The sequence below is a fragment of the Pleurodeles waltl genome, chromosome 7, assembly GCF_031143425.1.
Source record: "Pleurodeles waltl isolate 20211129_DDA chromosome 7, aPleWal1.hap1.20221129, whole genome shotgun sequence".
Classification (NCBI taxonomy): domain Eukaryota; kingdom Metazoa; phylum Chordata; class Amphibia; order Caudata; family Salamandridae; genus Pleurodeles; species Pleurodeles waltl.
In genome coordinates, this window is record NC_090446.1 from 936879339 (window position 1) to 936901676 (window position 22338).

At 43.2% G+C, this 22338-nt stretch overlaps 1 protein-coding gene across 7 annotated transcripts in view; it reads left to right on the forward strand.

Moving 5' to 3' along the window:
• Positions 1–22338, forward strand: part of SGCD (sarcoglycan delta) — a 788612-nt gene that overhangs the window by 550265 nt on the left and 216009 nt on the right. For all 7 annotated transcript variants that reach the window (XM_069199628.1, XM_069199629.1, XM_069199630.1 and 4 more), the window contains one exon: positions 6554–6655. In XM_069199628.1, coding sequence (XP_069055729.1) covers positions 6554–6655 — 102 coding nt within the window. The remainder of the gene's footprint in view (positions 1–6553; positions 6656–22338) is intronic.

Below are 22338 nucleotides of genomic sequence, written 5' to 3' on the forward strand. Positions count from 1 at the left end.
GTTGAGGGTACTGTCACCAGGTGGTGCTAACAAGGTGTCGCCCCGTCTGGCAAGATTGGCTGCAAGGTTACAAGAACATCAGTTTACCATTGAGTATATTCCTGGATGGCGTAATGTTCAGGCAGATTGCTTGTCCGGTTTACCTTTGAATTGGCAGGATGTAGATAAACAACATGTACGAGAGTGTGAAGATGAGGGGCAGTTGCAAGTGTTGAGGATGTTCTTGATTGTACTCAAGGCGTGGCGTCCCGCGAGGAGTGGTGTGAAGGAATGGAGAAAGATGAGGCGATGAAGGACGTTGTCAAATTGATTTTGGGTGAAGAGAGAAGAGAGTGCATTGAATGTTCAGGTTCGACCATATGTGAAGGTTCTGAAGGAGTTGTCTCTTGTAACGAAGGACATTGTGGTGAGAGGTGATAGATTTGTCCCTCCAGAGGGTGTGACTTACAAGTTGATTACATTGGCTCATCAAGGTCATTTAGGGCAAACTTTAACAAAAAAAAGATTAAAGGAAAATTTTTGATGGCCCGGGGTTGACAATGATGTTAATGCTTGGGTTGAGAAATGGTGTTTATTGTGTGGAGAGTGAAAAGAGTTTGAGAGTGGGCAAACAGCGTGTAATGGGTTCTATACCTGATCCTGGTATAGTGTGGCATACCTAATGCATGGATTTCATCAGACCTTTAAATGGTGTTCTGTGGGATTTGAGATACGCTTTGGTAATGATCGATGTTCATTCCAAGTGGTTGATGGTGAAATTTATGAAAGAAATCACCACTAAGGCTACTATTAAGATTATGCAGGAAATATTTCATGAGGAAGGATGTCCAGTAAAATTAATCACGGACAATGGAACACAATTAATGTCCCATGAAATGGAGGAATTTCTTAAACAGTCAGGGATTCACTTTTCCCGTACTGCATTGTACAATCCACAGGCCAATGGCATGGTGGAAAGGTGTAATCAGGTGGTAAAGGGGGTCATTCATATGGCAATAAGAGGTGGCAAAAATGTACGTACCATGGTGAATGATCTAGTGTGGGCTTATCGCACTACTGCACATAGTGTAACGGGAAAGATACCGTTTGAGAAAATGAGAGGTAGGAGAGCACGCACAAAGGTTAAGCCACCATGGATGTCATCAATTTTAGAGGAAGGAGGGTTAGTCAATAAGTGTGTTGGAACATCGCAGCCGTTGTGGGGAAAGGATGTTATGAAGGGAGATCTGGTGAAAATAAAAACAGGATGTGCAGGAAGTGGTGGTATGAAATTCCATGGACCGTTTGTAGTTGCAGATGTATGTGAATTTCATATTGTGTTGAGTAATGGGGAACAATGGAGCAAGAGGAGAGTGGCTTTGTATCGCAGAGGTGATGGAAAGGGTGAAAGAAGGGTGGACCCTCCAGGTGGTGATAGTGGTTTTTTACTCATGAGGGATGAGGATCTGTTAGGCAATAGAAGGAATGGTGTACAACAAGAGTGTTCAGTTGCAATCTGAACATGGACAAGAGACAGAAGCGGATATGAGTATGGAAGTGAATGCAAGGAGTGTTCGTGCTAAGAGAATACGTTTTAGGGGCCGTAAACCCCCAGGGTATTTACGGGATTATGTTATGTAGTGCCTTATGGTTTATCTCTAGTATTCAATAAAAAAAAAGTGTAACCAGTGTATATATATAGTTGCAATTTGTGAACTTTGTTTTGTTTTGGTTCCATACAAAGTGTTTTGTAAAAATGTGTTTTGCAGGATTTTCATTTTGGTTATTTCTTGTTTGCATTATTCCTTTTTTTCTTGTTTTTTTTGTAAAGGAGGGGGATGTGTTGTGTAATGGAATTCTTGGCATGCGACCCACCCTGAACTGTCCCACCCTGGACTTCCTCCCTGTCCCACCCTGAACTATCACACCCTGAACTTCCTCCCTGTCCCACCCCAAACTTCCTCCCTGTCCCACTCTGAACTGTCACACCCTGAACTTCCTCCCTGTCCCACCCTGGACTTCCTCCCTGTCACACCCTGAACTGTCCCACCCTGAACTTCCTCCATGTCCCACTCCGAACTTCCTACCTGTCCCACCCTGAACTGTCACACCCTGAACGTCCTCCCTCTCCCACCCGGAACTTCCTCCCTGTCCAACCCTCAACTTCCTCCCTGACCCACCCTGAGCTTCCTCCCTCACCCACCATGAACTTTCTCCCTGTCCCACCCTGAACTGTCCCACCCTGAACTATCCCACCCTGAACTTCCTCCCTGACTGACCCTGAACTTCCTCCCTGACTGACCCTGAACTTCCTCCCTGTCCCACCCTTAACTTTCTCCCTGTCCCATCCTGAATTGTCCCACCCTGAACTTCCTCCCTGTCCCACTCTGAACTTCCTCCCTTTCCCAATCTGAACTTCTTCCCTGTCCCACCCTGGACTTTCTCCCTGTCCCACCCTGGACTTCTTCCCTGTCCCACACTGGACTTCCTCCCTTTCCCACCCTAAACGTCCTCCCTGTCCCACCCTGAACTGTCCCACCCTGGACTTTGTCCCTGTCCCACCCTGGACTTTGTCCCTGTCCCACCCTGGACTTTGTCCCTGTCCCACCCTGGACTTTGTCCCTGTCCCACCCTGAACTTTCTCCCTGTCCCACCCTGGACTTTGTCCCTGTCCCACCCTGAACTTTCTCCCTGTCCCACCCTGAACTTTCTCCCTATCCCACCCTGAACTTTCTCCCTGTCCCACCCTGAACTTCCTCCCTGTCCCACCCTGAACGTCCTCCTTTTCCCACCCTGGACTTCTTCCCTTTCCCACCCTGGACTTCCTCCCTGCCGCAATCTGAACTGTCCCACCCTGAACTTCCTCCCTGTCTCACCCTGAACTTCCTCCCTGTCCCACCCTGAACGTCCTCCTTTTCCCACCCTGGACTTCCTCCCTTTCCCACCCTGGACTTCCTCCCTGCCCCAATCTGAACTGTCCCACCCTGAACTTCCTCCCTGTCCCACCCTGAACTTCCTCCCTGTCCCACCCTGAACTTCCTCCCTGTCCCACCCTGAACTTCCTCCCTGTCCCACCCTGAACGTCCTCCCTGTCCCACCCTGAACTTCCTCCCTGTCCCACCCTGAACTGTCCCACCCTGGACTTCCTGCCTGCCCCACCCTGAACGTCCTCCCTGTCCCACCCTGAACTTCCTCCCTGTCCCACCCTGAACTTCCTCCCTGTCCCACCCTGAACGTCCTCCTTTTCCCACCCTGGACTTTCTCCCTTTCCCTCCCTGGACTTCCTCCCTGCCCCAATCTGAACTGTCCCACCCTGGACTTCCTCCCTGCCCCAATCTGAACTGTCCCACCCTGAACTTCCTCCCTGTCCCACCCTGAACTTCCTCCCTGTCCCACCCTGAACTTCCTCCCTGTCCCACCCTGAACTGTCCCACCCTGGACTTCCTGCCTGTCCCACCCTGAACGTCCTCCCTGCCCCACCCTGAACGTCCTCCCTGTCCCACCCTGAACTTCCTCCCTTTCCCACCCTGGACTTCCTCCCTTTCCCACCCTGGACTTTCTCCCTGTCCCACCCTGAACTTCCTCCCTGTCCCACCCTGGACTTCCTCCCTGCCCCACCCTGGACTTCCTCCCTGCCCCACCCTGGACTTCCTCCCTGCCCCACCCTGGACTTTCTCCCTGACCCACCCTGGACTTCCTCCCTGACCCACCCTGGACTTCCTCCCTGTCCCACCCTGGACTTCCTCCCTGTCCCACCCTGAACTTTCTCCCTGTCCAACCCTGAACTGTCCCACCCTGGACTTCCTCCCTGTCCCACCCAGAACTTACTCCCTCTCCCATCCTGAACTGTCCCACCCTGAAATTCCTCCCTGTCCCTCCCTGAACTGTCACACCCTGAACGTCCTCCCTCTCCCACCCGGGACTTCCTCCCTGTCCAACCCTAAACTTCCTCCTTGACCCACCCTGAACTTCCTCCCTCACCCACCATGAACTTTCTCCCTGTCCCACCCTGAACTTTCTCCCTGTCCCACCCTGAACTGTCCCACCCTGAACTATCCCACCCTGAACGTCCTCCCTGACTGACCCTGAACTTCCTCCCTGTCCCACCCTGAACTTTCTCCCTGTCCCATCCTGAATTGTCCCACCCTGAACTTCCTCCCTGTCCCAATCTGAACTTCCTCCATTTCCCAATCTGAACGTCCTCCCTTTCCCACCCTGGTCTTCTTCCCTGTCCCACCCTGAACTTCCTCCCTGTCCTTCCTCCCTGTCCCACCCTGGACTTCCTCCCTGTCCCACCCTGGACTTCCTCCCTTTCCCACCCTGAACTTCCTCCCTGTCCCACCCTGAACTGTCCCACCCTGGACTTCGTCCCTGTCCCACCCTGAACTTTCTCCCTGTCCCACCCTGAACTGTCCCACCCTGAACGTCCTCCTTTTCCCACCCTGAACGTCCTCCTTTTCCCACCCTGGACTTCCTCCCTTTCCCACCCTGGACTTCCTCCCTGCCCCAATCTGAACTGTCCCACCCTGAACTTCCTCCCTGTCCCACCCTGAACTGTCCCACCCTGGACTTCCTGCCTGCCCCACCCTGAACGTCCTCTCTGTCCCACCCTGAACGTCCTCTCTGTCCCACCCTGAACTTCCTCCCTGTCCCACCCTGGACTTCCTCCCTGTCCCACCCTGGACTTCCTCCCTGCCCCACCCTGGACTTCCTCCCTGCCCCACCCTGAACTTTCTCCCTGTCCCACCCTGGACTTCCTCCCTGCCCCACCCTGGACTTCATCTCTGTCCCACCCTGAACTTTCTCCCTGTCCCACCCTGAACTGTCCCACCCTGAACGTCCTCCCTGACCCACCCTGGACTTCCTCCCTTTCCCACCCTGGACTTCCTCCCTTTTCCACCCTGAACTTTCTCCCTGTCCCACCCTGAACTTCCTCCCTGTCCCACCCTGAACTTTCTCCCTGTCCCACCCTGAACTGTCCCACCCTGGACTTCCTCCCTGTCCCACCCAGAACTTTCTCCCTCTCCCATCCTGAGCTGACCCACCCTGAACTTCCTCCCTGTCCCACCCTGAACTGTCCCACCCTGGACTTCCTCCCTGACCCACCCTGAACTTCCTCCCTGTCACAAGCTATGCTTCCTTCATGTCGCACAGTACATCTTCCCCTTGCTGTACCCTTTATGTCCTCCTTGTCCTACAATACACTTCCTCCATGTCGCGCCCTCGTCTTCCTCCCTGTCATACAACACCAATCCTCCCTCTCATACCCTGCTCCTTCTTCGCGTACATTATACTTCATCTGTATCGTGCATTAGACATCCCCCTCTTTGTTGTTGTGGTTCCTTCCCCTTGGTTCCTTTTGTCTCTGGTGCCAGTGACCATCCGCGTCTGCTAAGAGGCCTCTGAAGATGATGGGTAGCATTCATTTTTCTCTTCAGGACTCGATGCCACAGGTTCTTGTGTAGCCGCTAAAAGCTGTTTTTTGCTTCCTGGAAATATCAATTTCGTGAGGCTTTGACCTTCCTAGAAAGAACATCACAACCTTACAGTACAATCTCGCTGACCACTAAAGTGCGGCGTCAAGCATTTATTCCCCAGCTCATGAACATATAGTACACCATGTCTATTTCTTCTGATGTTCAAGACATTAAATAGTTGTTGTTCCTCCTGTGTCCTTCAGTTCTCCTACGGCAATAAAGTTGGAAGACGCTCCTGTACTATGTCGTTTACTGATGTTCCTGTATCCTTCACCCTCAGTGGTTATTAGGACTTGATTTCCCTGTGGTCGCCCTGTGGTACCAACGTAGAATGGAACAGCTATGTCATGTGATTCCCCTGAGTAGAGAAACTTGAATGGTTATTGTGCGTGATATGGATTAACTAGGTTTTGTTGGTTTCATGGTCTCCATATATTTTCTTATTTTCCTGTGTTGAGGCGGTTCTCCAATTGTTTGGCACTTGTTTATCCTTGGTTGTCTGTTTGCTAGTTACACTGGACTATGCTTCCATGTTTTCTTTTGATTAGTAGCGTGTTGAAGATCTTGTGGATTGTGACCTCCATTGCTTGGAGTGGATGCGTAGTCTTCTTTACTCTGATGGGCTCCTGAGTGGTTAATGCTGGGTAGCCCTCCAATGGTATCTTTAGGTGGTGGAACTGGATGATAATCTGGTTATTTTTCTGGGTTACGTTTGGATGGCTCTAATGTAAAAAAAAAAAGAAAAGAAGAAAAAAAAAAAAGTGTTCCTAGTCTGGGTAAAATTGGATGTAGCTCTTGTGTAAGGTATTTTTTCCACCATTATAAGGCTTTCAACTGGCCCTTTGTTTTACGTTTTCTGTTTTTTTTTTTTTTTTTCTTCTGTTTGTACAGGTCTCTGTCCTTGCATGTGCTTATGTGGGAGCTGTATGGTTTGCAGATCTCCCTATTGTGTTGATACGAGCAGTTCTGTTTTGTTGAGCAGTGGATGAAGTTCTCTCTCATGAGTTCCCTCTCTCATTCAAGATTTGCTGAGTTTGTTATTGTCTTCTTAGTTGTGGGACATGGTTAGTAAATTAATGTCTTTTTTTTTATTCCAGGATGGAATGGGGAACCTGAGAATCACGGAGAAGGGACTAAGGCTGGAAGGAGACTCCGAATTCTTGAAACCTCTTTACGCCAAAGAAATACGGTCCAGGCCTGTAAGTTTATAGCCAGAAGGGGAATGGTCACAAATGTAATTCAAGCCAAAGATATTAGTGGGATTCCAGTCATTTTGTAAGAACTACAACAAGCTCAGAAGTATTCCATCACCTCCATCTGCAATGAATTGAGGTTTGGTAGTAATCTTTATGCTAGTAGCACATAACATAACTTTAAGAACCCTGGAATATCATGTTAGACTCTTTTGTTGTCATAGAAAGCAGAATTACTTTTCTGTAGCACAGTCATCAGTTCCCTGGATTTCCATATACTCTGGAGTTTCTTCCAGAGTTGCTTCACTTGCATACAGGTTTCTGTCAGCGGCTGACCCTTATAGGTGATGATTGTTTAAGCATATATTTAAGGTTAGCTAGGCAGAAGCACATGGCTGTACTTTGGTTTCTTCTTTAATCCTAGGTTGAAGAGATGTTTTAAATCAGACTCTGTTATCTAGATTCCCCTCCATTGGGACGTTGTATCCTGCCCCTCTTTTTTCTTATTGGAGTAGCCGGTTAATTCCTAAAGATTTAATTAAGTCAGCCCAAGAGCCCACTGAGTCTGTAGATGGGTGAGTGGGAATATGAGGTGCTACGTAAGTGTGGTGACTTACTCACTCAAGTTTTTCACAAGTCAAAGGTCCATAATGTGTTTTCTTTGCATAGCGCCCCAGTAAGAAATGGGTCATGTACATCTGGTGCAGAGCATAATGAACAAATAGCTATTGGCTGTTCAGTGTAATCGAAAAGTACATCTGAGTCATATCGCTTTACACAAAGTGTATGTTGAATTCTTAAACAAATTTCAATGTACCTAATGACCCCTAAAATACATTCAAAACATTATTTTAATATGTTTAGGTCTTTCGATGTCCCTCTATTCATCTTTTTCTATCATGCAGCAGTCTCTGTTCTGAAATATCTATCGACCTTTCACAATGGAGCTCGATCTCGACCTTTAGTATGGCCCATAGAATTTTCATGACATACCTCTCTCCCGCCAAAGATCATGCATAAATATCATAGTACTAAAATATTCCTAGATCTCTTGCAATGCAGCTCTATCCTGATGCGCTACAGGTACATTGCTATCGATGAGCTGTCTTAATTCATTTTTCTGTTCAGTTGTCGTTCACATTTTGCTTCCTCCCATCACAACGTACAGAAAGGGTCATCAACTTAATGCACTTCAGCCATTGGGACACTGGCTCCCTTTGCTGTGAGTGGCAGCATTTTGCCTACGCACATGTGCATATCCGCCTAAAAAGCAGTCACTTTTACTGCCATGGCTGGTGGGGTAATCTCATTTTTCATTTCTGCTTTTATTTCTTGCTTTTTACATTCAGGTTTTACTTTTTAATTATTTTTGCTATCCCACGATACTAAACCTTTAAATGGCACCATTGTATTTTTTATTACGTTTAAACTTTTAATGTCTACTGAATATGTTTACAAAATAGTCAATAAAAACAGTGCAGCTTGCCAAGCCCAGTCCTATTAGCCAGTGCTGGTTGAAGTCGTTTATGGCTTCAAGTGAAAGTCAGCAGAGGCCTGTCAGAGTTGAATTATATATTCCAGTTTTCTTTCACCTTTGACGATGCATGCTGAGTAATACACAGCTTTGTGTGAAGATATGGTTTTACCAAGCTTCAGAGACGCACAAAACAGGCATCGCTTTGCAAGCTTATTTCACCCTACCAAAAGGTGCAGTTGAGGCAGCAGGGTTCACTGACAAAAATAACTAATCGTCACATTTAGTAATTGGTTCACTTTATGTTGCTGCATCTGTAGAATTTCGTGTATTCGATGATACATAACAATTGTATCTGCACATGGTTGGCTTTGATACTTTTTCTTTTTATGCCAGCATTTGGAAACCTATCTTTATTTCATAGATAAATCCAAGTATTATAGTTGTTCTTACTTGAAATTTCTCTGTAGTGCTTCATTAAATTCTATATACAAAGTTAACAGCCGTTTCTCTGTAATGGTTGAACATTACTGATGAACCAGGCTGATAGAGGTTTTTGTGGAGCCCACTGATACCTGCTTTACAGTAAACATACAGCATCGTGATCAAAACTCTACCACCTTAGTTCAGAGAGTCAAGACATAATGTTTGCCTTTTATGCATCTCATTGACTAAAATGGTCATCAGTTGCTTTTTGTTACATATACAGATGTTCCAGATTGTAATACGATAAGCTAAGTTAATAGCTGTTAATAATTTACGAATTAGCTATTATTTTTGGGTTGAGCCCACAAACGCTCTGGCCTGTTATAATCTCTCTGTGGGCTTTTATCCACGCCCACTCTTGCTATTCTTACTTTGTGATGGCTTTTTTAAAATGCTTCATTTTTATTTGTCTATTTTGTGAAATGTCCCTCCTTTGTATGCTGAGTTCCCTCCCAGGCGATTTCACTTAGTGAACATTTTTGTTGGCCACCATACCGTGTCACTTTTCCTCCTGTTACAGCGTGTGATGTCTCCTTCCCCCAGTTTCGGATTGCCTATCATCCCAACCGCAATCCTTTCTAGACATTCACGCAAAGAGCCAATAATTCTCGCGCTCACGCTCCTGGCAGCCGTGGCGCTCTGAATTGAATTGCTTATGTTAACTGTTTTACTTTTCAATTTATATGGCAAGAAAAGTCCAGTTAGTAATTTACAATGCTAATAGCTTTAAGAGGAGCAAAATTGCTGCACTATGTTTGGTTTTGCTGTGTTTACTGCCTAATAGTTTACACACATCAAATTATTTTGATGTCACTCATGGGTCTCCACACTACATGTGGGTTAGTTGTATGACAACTTGTGTTTCACAAAAAAATAATATATTTGTGACTGATAAAACACTATTTTAAATTTACTAAATCCATTTAGTGATTTGAAAATATTGTTCTGAATAGCTAATTAGATTTAGAAATGTTTTCAGAATCGCTGTTTGGAAGAAGCGTGTTTTGGTCTTCCCTTCCAAATTTTGATTTGGACTCTGTGCAGGGCTGGCTTCAGGGCCGTGTGACTGGTGCAGCTGCACTGGGTGCTGACATGGGGTAAGAGGGTGCTGACTTAGAGGAAGAAAAATGGGGGCACTGTGTTTTGAAATAACATAATTTAAAAACACCTGCTGCAGAGTACCTTGTGCTCCCAGCTTTCAGGCAGCAATGAACATGTCAAGATAACTTTTGTGATTAATGTACTTGCTAGAAAGAGAGATGGCGTTTTGTCTCACCATAAAGTAGTGAGGAAGGTTAACATGCCTGCTGCAAAGGATGCATACCACTCAGATCACAGATCTGTATTTTATGTGGATAGCTGAGTGAATTACTGCTTTTGTCACAGAGATCCTTTTGCAACAGGGAAGGGAGTTCCCTGTAGACCCTTTCCACTTTGATAATCATGGTGGCAGCTTCAGAGGGAGTAGGCAGTCATCCTGGAGACCACTACCAACTCTCACTGAAATTTTTCAGAAATGAAAACTATTTTAAATGCAGCTAAGTTTTATTTAAGTAAATCTGCGTCTTTAATAAAAAAAATAGTGTTCAGTTTTGACAGGCAAAGTCAGACATGACCGTCTTCTTTGCCTTGCACGCCATCAGCCCCGTCCTTGCAGCCAATCGGTTTGAGTCACTTTTTCAATTTTAACATTAATTAAGCTAGTTGTTCTGAGACCCTTTCTGATATTGTATTTTGTGAACTGACCGATTAGTACATAGGTTGGTTCACAAAATGAGATTGGATTCACAAAAAGTATGTGCCCTATTTGAGACTTTTTGCTAAGCACATCTGGATTGAGAAGGGATCTAGTGGCTAAGCTCCCAGCCATGGGATCAAAGTTTGAATTCATGGCCTAGGAATTTGCCTAAACATTTCTGGGCAAAACCTTTACATTTCGTGTTCCTATATTATTGAAATGTACTATAATAGTGAAACTCAAATATGTAAATACCTACATTATGTGCACGATCGTGTATCATTTTCCAACACCCCTATAATGTACAGTGGTCCATTGCTACCCAAATAAGTTTGTACTATACAAAAAGCAATGGAACTGGAATTATGCTTTCAGAAAAGTTTGAAGAACTCAGGACCAGTGTATTAAACACTTTTGTGAAGGCAAAATTATTGTATTCCATGATCAGAACCTATTTTGCAAGTCAGAAAAGCATTTCTGACTTGAAAAATGGGTTTTGGGATCCATTCTGAATCCTCGCAGTTAGGTGGGGAAATGAAAGGGGTATTACCTCCTAACTGCGAATTGTAGTACTATGGAAAAATTGTTTGCGCCCGCAATTGTGGTCTCAAACCATTTATCATTCACCAAAGTCTCAGTGGGGCGGTAACTGATTGTCAAAAGGGAAGTGTTACTCTAGGATACTTTCACCTTTGTAAATCATGTTGAATGAAATTGGGGGAGTAGGCATTGGTCCAAAGGACCTGCAGACCACCATTATTATGTTTGTATTCCCAAAAGGAAAACATATATATGTTTAAAACAGCATATTTTCCTTCAAGGAACATGACCTGCTTTTAAAAGACAACATTTTACATTTGGTAATACAAAAATAGTAATGTTGATCTGCTGTTCCTTGCAGGCCACTATCCTATGGTTGTAGCAAAGTAGAAGGGACTAGAAGTAGTGACTTGCATAATTAGTATTCATTAGGCAGGTCCTGCTGCAACCACCCTCTCCCCCACACTTGACTGGATATTTTGTGATGCAACCCAATTCAGAGAAAGGCCATAAAAGCAGGAGCACAGTTTGCATCTGCTTTGCTAGACCTGTCTATTTGCAAATTGTGCCCTCAGTTGTTTGGAAATTAACGTGGGCACCCCTTGGATTTCGATAAGTCCTTTAGGTATACATGCGCTTTGTAAACTGCTTAATAAATAAGAACAGCAAAAACAAAACAGCCACTGTTATCATGATAATACTACTCACTTCATTGGACTTTAAGGGCTGAAGCTGAGTCACTTTTGCTGAGTTTTGATCCTGTGGGTCTCTGGATGACTGCTGACTGACTATCTTCTCACACATTGTTGCCTATGCAAGTCGAAGCTTTTCTGCTATAGAATGTGCTTACTTTCATCCAGAAAAGAGAAGTCTGGCTGTGGTGTGGTGTGGGACTGCGAACACTTTTGTGTATTCCTCTATGGAAAACGATTCACCATCATCACGGACAACCAGGCGTTGCTTACAATTTTTAAAAAGTGAAAGACTGAGTTGCCGCCTTAGATAGAGAGGTGACGGTTATGACTCCAAGAATATGACTATGAGATTGTGCACAAACTGGGGAAGGATCAAAACTCCACAGATTACTTTTCACGAATGCCGCTGAATCATCACAGTTCGACAGCCAAGACAGCTGAAGCATATCTCAATGTTATTGTAACTCCAGCACACCAGCAGCTCTGTCTATGGAAAAAATCTTTGCTGCAACCAATGCAGACAAAGACATGAGTGCAATAAAAGAACTGATTACCTACAGTCATGGAGGAGAGAGATCCGGCCCCTTGCCAACGATGTTGAATTCTGAAGTTCAAGTATGTACAGGATGAGTTAGCAGTCACCCAAGAAGGTGTGATGCTACGAGGTTCGAGAAATGTCATACCTCGAAGCCTAAGGCAACGAGTCATTGAGCTGGCTCATGAGAAACACTGGGGTGTTGTATCCACCAAATGAGCACTGAGATCAAGTGTGGTTCTCTTTGTCAGATGAGATAGCCGAGAAAGATCTGAAGTCATGCCACATTTGGAATTCCCTTTCGTGGACGTCCTATTCTCATCAACCTATGACAAAATCATAGAATGGCTTGATGACATCTTTGCACCGTGAGGTATCCTCAAGATTCTCAACTACAGCAATGGTCTGTGCTTTGACACCAGAGAGTTCAAAGAATTCTTCGTCTGACTCAACTTCAAACACCAACAGAGCACACCTCACTGTCCACCAGCCAATGGCATAGTCAAATGATTCATGGTCATTCAACAAGCATCTATGAAGGGAATAAACATGAACCAACGCATGTGTCAGGCCCTCCCGGCCTATTGATCAACTCCTCATCCCACAACAGGTGAGAGTCCTGTAAACTTGCTATTTGGGAGGGTCACCAGAACAAAACTATCTCAATGGAGTCCTAATTGATCAGTGACTTCTGACAAGATTCAGCAAAGAAAAATGAAAACATATGCAGATCAGCATCGCCACACCCAAGAGACAGTTTTTGACACAGGAAATTAGGTACTGGTTGAGCAGAAACGCAGATGGAAAAAGGACACTCCTTTTGCTGCTTATCCTTTACAGGTTGTGGCGTGCAAAGGAGATATGGTGATGGCACATCATTCTGGACAATCCATCACTCTTGTCATATCACATTTTAAAAACCTACTGAGACACTCGCTGAGCCCTGAAACTGTAAGGGAAATGACCCAGCCATGCTGTCCGCTTTAAGAGCATTAGCCTACTGGCCCAGTGCCCGATCAGGGTGAGCCTCAATCACCTCAAATCGAGCTGACAGACAAGTGAGAGTGCCTTGCTGATTAATTAAGGAAATTTGATTTTGGTGACGTCTGCCACCATTTTATTTCACAATGGGAGAGCTGTAGCATCTGGAGGCTATATGTACTAGAACCCTTGTGGTACTGGGCGGACTCTGAGCAGGAAGTACAAAATGGATAGCAGGTGTGGGAAACAAAGCATGATGTTATGCACAGTAGGTTAGTGTACGTTGAGGAATAAAGTAACGTTTGAACGCAGCTCCAGTGTGGCATAATTCATATCCAGGGTCCAGGGATGGGGAAGAAGCTACAGTAAGGACAGAGGGGAGAACATTTGCAAACCATAAAGGTTTATTAACACATTCGTAAATTATGACTTCAAATCAAATCAGTTTACTCATAAATCAATAATCACCTGAATACAGCATATGTGAATATAATCCGGCAATGTCTATAGGCAATTGCAAAGCAGGCTATTTAAAGATAGAATAGTCAAATTATAATAGATTGTGTTCCCCTGATGCTAAGCTAAAGTTGCAGGCAAAGTTGGGAAATTCATAATCAGCAGGTGCCAGTAAATACAATATCTAAAATAGAACAAAATGAAAGTTTCATTCAGGACAAGAGAGATGTGCTCACTCCAAAAACAAACGGTCTCTTTGAGCAAAACTAACAATGAGTCTCAAGTGGAAAAGGGAATGTCCACCTGCAGAAGTAAGTCTGGCTCCCTAATACCCAAAACACGCAATTAAATCGTGAAATTTGGAAACATTATGGAAATCCTATGCTTCCCACAAGGAAAGAACCAATCAGAATGAACGTTCACGATGTACCTGATGTAGGCCCACTTCTTAAGATTAATACAATGCAGAATGTTCCATCACTGTGGCCTTCATAGATATCGCACAAGGAGGTATTCTTCTCCCTCACCCTTCTCACACTGGTGCTGGTATTCACCATCCAAACCATTAAAATGGAACAGCAATGACCTTCACACGAAATCTAACAATACAATTAACACAATGAAATTTGGCTCCTGGAGCAAGAAAAAGATTCCGCTCAATCTGCAGGAATAAAACATTTCATTTAAAATGGAGCCTTTAACTGAGGCCTACAGTGACTCCTGTTAAATTACCGTGACCACACTCCAACTATATTTAACTGTTAATGTAAAAAGTCACACATTAGGGCCAGTACAAATATAAAATTATACACAAATATATGTAGTAAATCATTATGCGCTTTTTTAACTGAAATTTATGTTGGGAATGAATAATTAAATGTGACAAAAAAAGAGTGATGATTGATTGTGCTTTTCAGATTTAAAATAGTGCCACATGTATTTCATAGGAAATACTTCCATGAGAGTGGAAGGACACACCACACAGTCAATGGAATGGGCTGAGGAAGTAATACTCTACTGGGTTGAGCTAAAAGCCACTCTCGGTCCATTTTTAAGACCTGTTCTAAAGTATTAACTACGTGAGCGGCCTTTCTGTGGCTGGAGTACCCCTGTCTAATCAATGGTGAGCACTTTCTTTTTTCTCTCATCGTGTACCTCCGGTCTGCCACCAGGCCGGCACAGAGCAAACCTGCATACAGAAATTATTGCATAAAATACACACAGGCAGAATGAGCAAACACGCATTATGGTGCAGAGCTCTTAGCAGATTGTTTGCACTCCAGAGATTATTTTGAAGATAGGTTTTATTGCAGCCCAAGCCATTTGTTAAGGAGACCTATTGTCTACTGCTTGTCTCCTCTGAATTCCAAAGAGGACTCTGAAATGTCGACATTTGATTTTTACTGTGAATAATGTTCCTGTTATCTGTTCCGGCAGTAGGCAAGGACACATTAGCACTCCTTTACTTTCAGTGCGGACAGGATCTTCAGAGCAAGGGAAGGAAGCCCTACTCCAGTGTGTGCATTGTATCTCCAGGCCTGGCATTGGTTTGGACTGCAGAGACAAAGCCTCCCCCAGAACTCCAGACATGCCCCAGTCCAGGTGGCCATTCCTATACTAGGGTAGGTGGGGCGCTTTTCCCACTGGTCACAGACGTGGACCCTACATATCATAACAAAAACATTGCATTTGTAGAGCGCATGTTCAGCCTAGAGCACAATTTACAGGCAATGTGTGTTCATTGTTACAAAACTCAATGGTGCGCACTATATCTACCTGGGAAGGATGAATATCCAAGGGGACCCTCAGATATTCAAACCTGTTACCATGGTTTCAACCATCCAACCCTCCAGTGGATGTGCAAGTCTGATGTACCACAAGACCCAGCATCAACAAGGGGATTCCAGATTCACCATAACAGTGGAATGCCTTACATTCCGCATTTCTCTAGCACACCATTGCGATTGCAAGGATTGTTATTGCCATTCTAATTGGCCCCTAAGATGAAAGAGAACAGAAATGCAGACGTGAGCATTCCATACAGTTACCACTTGCTCTAGGGTACCAGTAAGTGGAGCAGGCCCTATTGCAGTATTTTTCCCTGCTTTTCACCATATGTCTCTCATCCGTCATCATCTTTTTTACCCTTTGCTGTTTTTTTTTCTTTTTAAAGGCACTAATGAAGGTTCTACTTCTGAGGGCCAATGACTGGGGCTTTGAGAAAAAGTCTTCGGTCTAGTTCTATACAAAGGCGCTGTAAAGTACATTTGTGCAGCAGGGAGGAAGGGTACTTTGATGGCTACATTGATATCCAATGTTAATCCCTACAGCCCGGGGTGATGTTTGCAGTTTTGACCCGCCACAAATGAAAGGTGGACTATAGGGGGGCATCATGAGGGTCCATGAAATGCTGGTGCCAGTGAAAGCTGGTAGAACTGTGGCAGAATCACTGACATGTAAGGCGTGCTTGCCCACTGACTGTCTCTCCCCCAGCACTAAAGATCTTTTGGAAGCATGGGCACAAATCCCATGATGTCTTAGTAGACCTGTCCACCCCTTGGAAATTGTAATACAGAATTACAGCCATGGTATTGCTGTCATTGTTGGTAACATCCATACGAATTTTCTAATGCCAACCACATCCTGCAAAAAATTTAATTTTGCCACATTTCCTTCTGAAGCACTTAAAACTTTGTGTTCCAGACACGCCCCCAACAAATAGAAGGCACGACATGGCTTTAATATTGTAAAATCTGTGGCGTGTGCAGAGGTCCCATCAATCCACCAGACACATCTATAAACGGGGATGATCGTGTCACCTATTCCTTTGCATTCTTTTTATGTCTCTATAGAGCGCTCCAGGCCCGATGGGAGTCCTGCACAGTCGGAGGTTTATTTAGGAGATCAATACTTTCCAGAACGGAGTCCATTCCTTCGTTTTTAAGCATCATTTCAGAACACTGCATCTCAAAAATAAAAATGTGTAAATTAATCAACTCGCAAGGGTGCAAAAAGTTAAGGAGGTCATCATATTCAACTTTACTAGATGCATAGAGCGATAAACTGAAAAATCTGTTGCTAGTTACTTATGCTGTGGTTACGTTTTCAGCATGTCTGTGCTGCAGGAACTATCGCTGTATGTGATCTCCGAAAAAAACACATCTGGGATACCTTATCTGGGAAACCATTTCACCTAAATTGTTTATTAAAAATATTCAAGATGAACGACATTTAGCATTTGGGAGAAAACAATTCGTATAATGTCTTAGTTTTTCGAAATTGTCTTTCACGTGATTTTTTAAATAGGTGTAAATACCATGAGCTTTCAAAGCGGGTTGTTTGTCGTTTTTTATGCAAGGAATGCTACGATCCCTTTACAATACGCTCTCTTGCCACATCCTGAAAATGGGTGATGTTTTAGACTTTTATTAAGTTGCCGCTCCCAGAGGTTATTCCTCACCCCCCTGCTTCCACTGTCTGCCCTTTGTGGCCCCCTGCTTCAGCCATTTTTAAAGTGCTCAAAGCGCCACCTTTTGTATTCTTCAAGGAGGCTTTACCACGCCCCCATTCCTTCTATTACCCCTCTGTCTCCCTTACATCCTTTTACCTTTGTCTCCTCACATCTTTTCTCTGCTTCAATATGAAAACTATGCACTCTAAGCGGAATTCGCTGAGAGTTTGACAATTTTCTTTTTTTTTTTTAACAGTTTATTTTTTGTAAGTATTTTTAGTTGTTTTTTTCTTTTATTATGTTTGACCAAACTATGTTTCCATTAGTGTTTTTCCCACTAACTGGAGTTTCAATTATTTTGTTCATTAGACATGGGTTTCTAATTTGATTTTCAAGAAATGTACATAGTTGCCAGAACTATTGACAAGCCCTAAGCAATACTCGAACCTGTACTTATATAAAATAGTAGCTTCCCTGTGACTCCCTATTGAAGGTGGACCCTAAATAGAAATAACATTAATTTTTATCATTTGATCCCACCTAATTTACAGTTAATCAAATCATGCTATGTCAAATAATTTAGCAAAAGCATGATCAATTTCATGCGAGAAATAAGGAAAGAAAATCGAAGGAACGTCATGAAATGATACAATTATAAGCAGTTTTTACATATTAAAGTGTGGAAAAAACAATAAAACTAGCCAATAAAAACACTAGTGGTCAGTCTAATGTGTGTGCATGCATTTTTGCATTTCAGTTGTAAGTAACTGTCCCACCGTATGATTATTAGTAGAGCTAGTCACACAAGATTAATCAAGATCAAAGAATGAATGAAGTCTTGTTAGACAAGCACTGAGGTCCCTTGGTTATTCAATGACGTTTCAGCCCGTTAATGGTTGTAGGCCCATCTCCAGGAAAAGATATAGTAAAACAAGAGCACGGAGGAAAAATAAGTCCTGCTTAATGTATTTTTGACTTGGAATCTAGGTCTTGACTTCCTTAGAAAAGAAGAAAAGTCAAGCCTGACAATCGTGGAAGCCCAGAAAAATGATATATTAGGTGTCTTTTTTGGCCATCACAAGCAAGAATGTTGAGCTGCCCATGTTATGAAGAGAAGTACACAACCACTAGATGCACTAATTACTATTTGAAAATAACCTTCATCAATTTAATAACAGAAGATACCTGCACTAGAATAAAACAGCTGTAGGCAAAAAGAGGGCTTTGAAATGAGTCCCTGAGTCAAAGCTCACACATGGATCGAGTGAGTGCTCGCACTATCAGAAGAAACTTGTCGAAGTGAACGATGTGTAGAGCAGGTCTAGGTTATTATGAATATCCCCTTATGATTGTATCATTTCTTTGGGTTCTTTTTCTTTTCTTTCCTTATTTCTTGTTTGAAGTTGATCATGTTTTTGCTGGATTAACTTTCATAGGATGCTTTTATTAAATGCACATTGGATGGAATCAAATGAAATCTGTTTGAAATATTTTTGTTGTTTTATACATTCTCACTTGAGCACAAAACCACAGAAGAGGGTCACAAACCTTATGAACATTTTAAGAAACACATATTGCATCTCAGGCTCACACTGTGAAGTACAGGTACGTCATAGGGAGGAGACTGCTTTATTTTAGTAGTTTGAAAGCAGCTTGTGGCAGTGAGGTCGATGTAAGCAGCTGGTGCTTCTTTCGACAATAAAGGAATGTACAGTGGCAGCCTAGCAAAAATATTATCGTAATGGATGTAGATTTATTATTATTAACTAAAATGTGGTGATATTTTTGTAAACAATATTTATGACACAGTATTAAGTATTAAGACAATATTTGAGTTGTGATATTTTGGTACCATACCTAGTATTCATCTAGTGCAAAGTATATAGCCAATCATCTTTCAGGACGTTCTTGGTGCATTATAGAAAGTTAAATTGGACGAGACTCCTCTCGTCCCTAGGGACCTATACAAGAAAAAGCCAGTAGTCTGGAATGTCTTCATTCTCTGTGTGTTACACCCAGTGCTACACACTGGGAAGATTCCTGGCTTGTGGTGGAAGGCTATAATTGGCCCAGTTCACACGAAGGGATCCAGTCAAATCCATCCAATTCCATCTAATATCACACATAGATGTTCTTTCTTAATTTTTTCAGCAAAGTAATCCAGGGGAGGCTGTGTTCTGAATCAAAGGCCAACAGTGCTTTTGAAGAAGTTCACAGGAAGCACTATTTTTGACAATGCTTAGCACAGGCGTCTTGTCTGGTTTGCTTGAGATAAAATCTCTGCACACAAACGATCGTGAGGATCAGATATATTACTCTTTGTCGAATCTTACTGGTGAAATTGCCTACCCAAAGTTAGCATTTTAGGGATCTTCAACGAGTCCTTCATTATTTAATGCATATATTAACTCAAATGCTAGTTTAAAAACCTTTAAATGTGTTGCCCTGTGACAGGAAAATATCTACCCCCCCCACCATACCCACTTCTTCTTTATGCAGTTGATCCAGTTCTATGTCCCAGCACTGAACATTTGTCAAACTGTTAACCAGCTTTGAAAGGTTTTGTAAAGAAAACATAGTATTGATTAAGGTTCCTAAATGCAAAGTGCTGGTGGTTGAGAAACAGCAAAACTTAGAAGACAGACGTTTGAGTGTAGCAAACTAGATCAGGTCAGATCTCTTGATTACTTTGGCATAAGTTTTTGTTTTCCACCATTTGGTCTGAACTGATTCCCAAGTACCAAAATGCCCTGGCTGCATCGATTGAGGACATAAAATCATACAAGATATTTAGTAAACATTCTATTAATACGGTGTACAATTCCAGTCCCTTTCCTGCAACTTATATGGGGCAGAGCTGTGGGGTTTTGGGATGGTTGAGATACTGCAACCATCACAGAATTAGCTTCTGAAGTGTTAGCGTTCATTAGATTGGCTACACCAAACGTGTTTCTCTCTAGGGATCCTAGATTGAATACTAGGCTGAAATGCTTCTCTTAATCTTCTGGGTAAGACTGAACCAACCCATAGGTCATCATTTAATGAGATGCTGTTCGGGCTTTATTATCTAGAAGGGGATGTGGTATAACCTTGAAATGCCTCAAGTTTGGTGCACCCTGGATCAACGTATACGTGATAATGTCAGACCCCTATCATGTGTGGCAGGGCTTTCTTATGACAGTAGTGCATTTTACATGTAGGACAGGCCTAATTTAGTGTAACCATTGCCTAATTTAGCATTAGTTAATCTATGCATAGACACTGGGCTTAGAAAAGCATATTGCTTGAATGGTAACGGTGACAAATGTACACTTGGTTAGCATATTTTAATTTTGGAAACTCCTAACAAGACAGAGAAGGGAAAACTTTCCAATGCTCTGATGCATGTGATGTAGTCAGGAGAAAATGATTTTGCACAGATCTGTCTTGGAAGGAAGCTGGTAAAGTAGCATTGCATTATCATCCATGGCTTCTGTATGCTTTTACAATGGGGCACTGTTTGGACATTTTTCCTAACCAAGCAAGAGCTGATCAAGTGTGGCAAGCGTGACCCTAACTCGCTCCGTAAGAAACCATTAGCAATTGGTGCATGTAAGGTACCGCCCTGGGGTGTAGATACACGTGGACTTGTTGCTGAGGGGAGATGGTGAAGAGTTGAATTCTTGCTGCTGACCAGATGACAGCTTAAAGTATGTGGGGGAAACTGCACTCAGCTTGCTATAATAAAGCATAAAGAATTAACCAGCTATATAGGTTGGATGGAAACTATATAAGATAGATTTGGTAAGAAATAGACTAACAGGTTAGGGATGTGCACCGAAACATAATTCAGGATTCTTAACCTTTTCACTAATTTGCACTTTACTTGCTGAGTTGTTTATAATAATCATGGCCAGTCTGATGCATTTGTTATGTACGCAAGTAATGCATTATAAATAATCTTTAAAATTATGAAATACCAATCATTGTGTGTGCCTGTTAATTCTAGGTATAACGGCACTGCTCTACATTTCATCACCTGCAGATAAGAGTTTCGCTGACAGGATTGTCTGACTCCTAACACTCGCCATTTAATGGAGCATAATTCTGTAGTGCTGTATGATATTACAACGTTGCCAATTACCACTCATGCCTTTACCATGATATATTTGTTTTTACAATTTGTGCCTTTTAACACGCATATTGCCCCTAAAATGCAGGTGCGTATATATATATATATATATCCTAATAGTGATTGCCAGTTTGTAGTTATAGTTAGGACAAACTTTTCCCATAGACTAAGTGTTTTTTGTTTTGCTAATAACTTTGGCACCCTATGATGAATCTTCACGAGTTTCTCAAAACTAATACGCAAGCTAGTTCAGCTGCTGTCAGGGTGATTTGTAAAGATGGGTCTGAATCACTTTTTCCCCATGCAATATCTATGGGAATTTTGCAATTTGTAGGTATGACTACAGTTCGAACCGCTGAACGGAAATACACCAAATTTGACAGAAACCTAGATCCTGGTTTAGAAAGAGCCCTTTTTAGGTCGAGGCGAGGCAGCGCTTGTGCTGTCTCTTCGAGTCCTGATGTATATACTTTGTGGGGGTAACACTCCACCCAGTGCTTTTCATTTGTTTCTTTCAGTATCCTTTGAAAATCCTTGCTTCCAAGTGGTTAATCTTTTCAATTTTTCCCACCTTTTCATCAGTCGTTCACTCCCATGGAGCGGCTCCCCAGTACTTGTAGTGTTCCACTTGTCCCATTAAAGCAGCTGTAAAAGGGTTTACTTTATTCCTTTTTCTGGGATCCCTCCTTAGGAGTGCTAGTGTTTTCACTTGCTGCAGCGCCATTGTAAACAGGGTTGTAAATCAGCCAGGTTCGAATGTTGGTGTCCTCAGGACACCCGGTGATTCTGGACAAATCACCTAATTTCCTCATGCCTTTAGAAAATATGGACTTGTGTAATAGTTATTTAGGGCCATTTGTATGAACACATTTTCCCATAGACACAGAATGGGTAAAACCCTTTGCTACATCTGGCCCTTAATGAACAAACGTATAATTGGATTTGCTAACTTCCTAATTCTACAATGTTAATGTAGCCATGAAGTGCACTAAATGCTGCTCGTCATTATGCACCATGTGCAACCCGCCCTTCCTCCACTCTGTTATTGTAGAGGGAAGGAAATAGTTCAAACATGCATGGTTTTGGTTCCTTTTTTGGCCTTCTCTGATGGAATCAGAGGCATGCTGTGTTCCCAAAAGTGCCTCTGCTTTGATCCTGCTGTCTATGTGACATTTTATTGCACTGAAAACCTCCCTGCTGTCAGCGGTGGTAACTGCCCTCC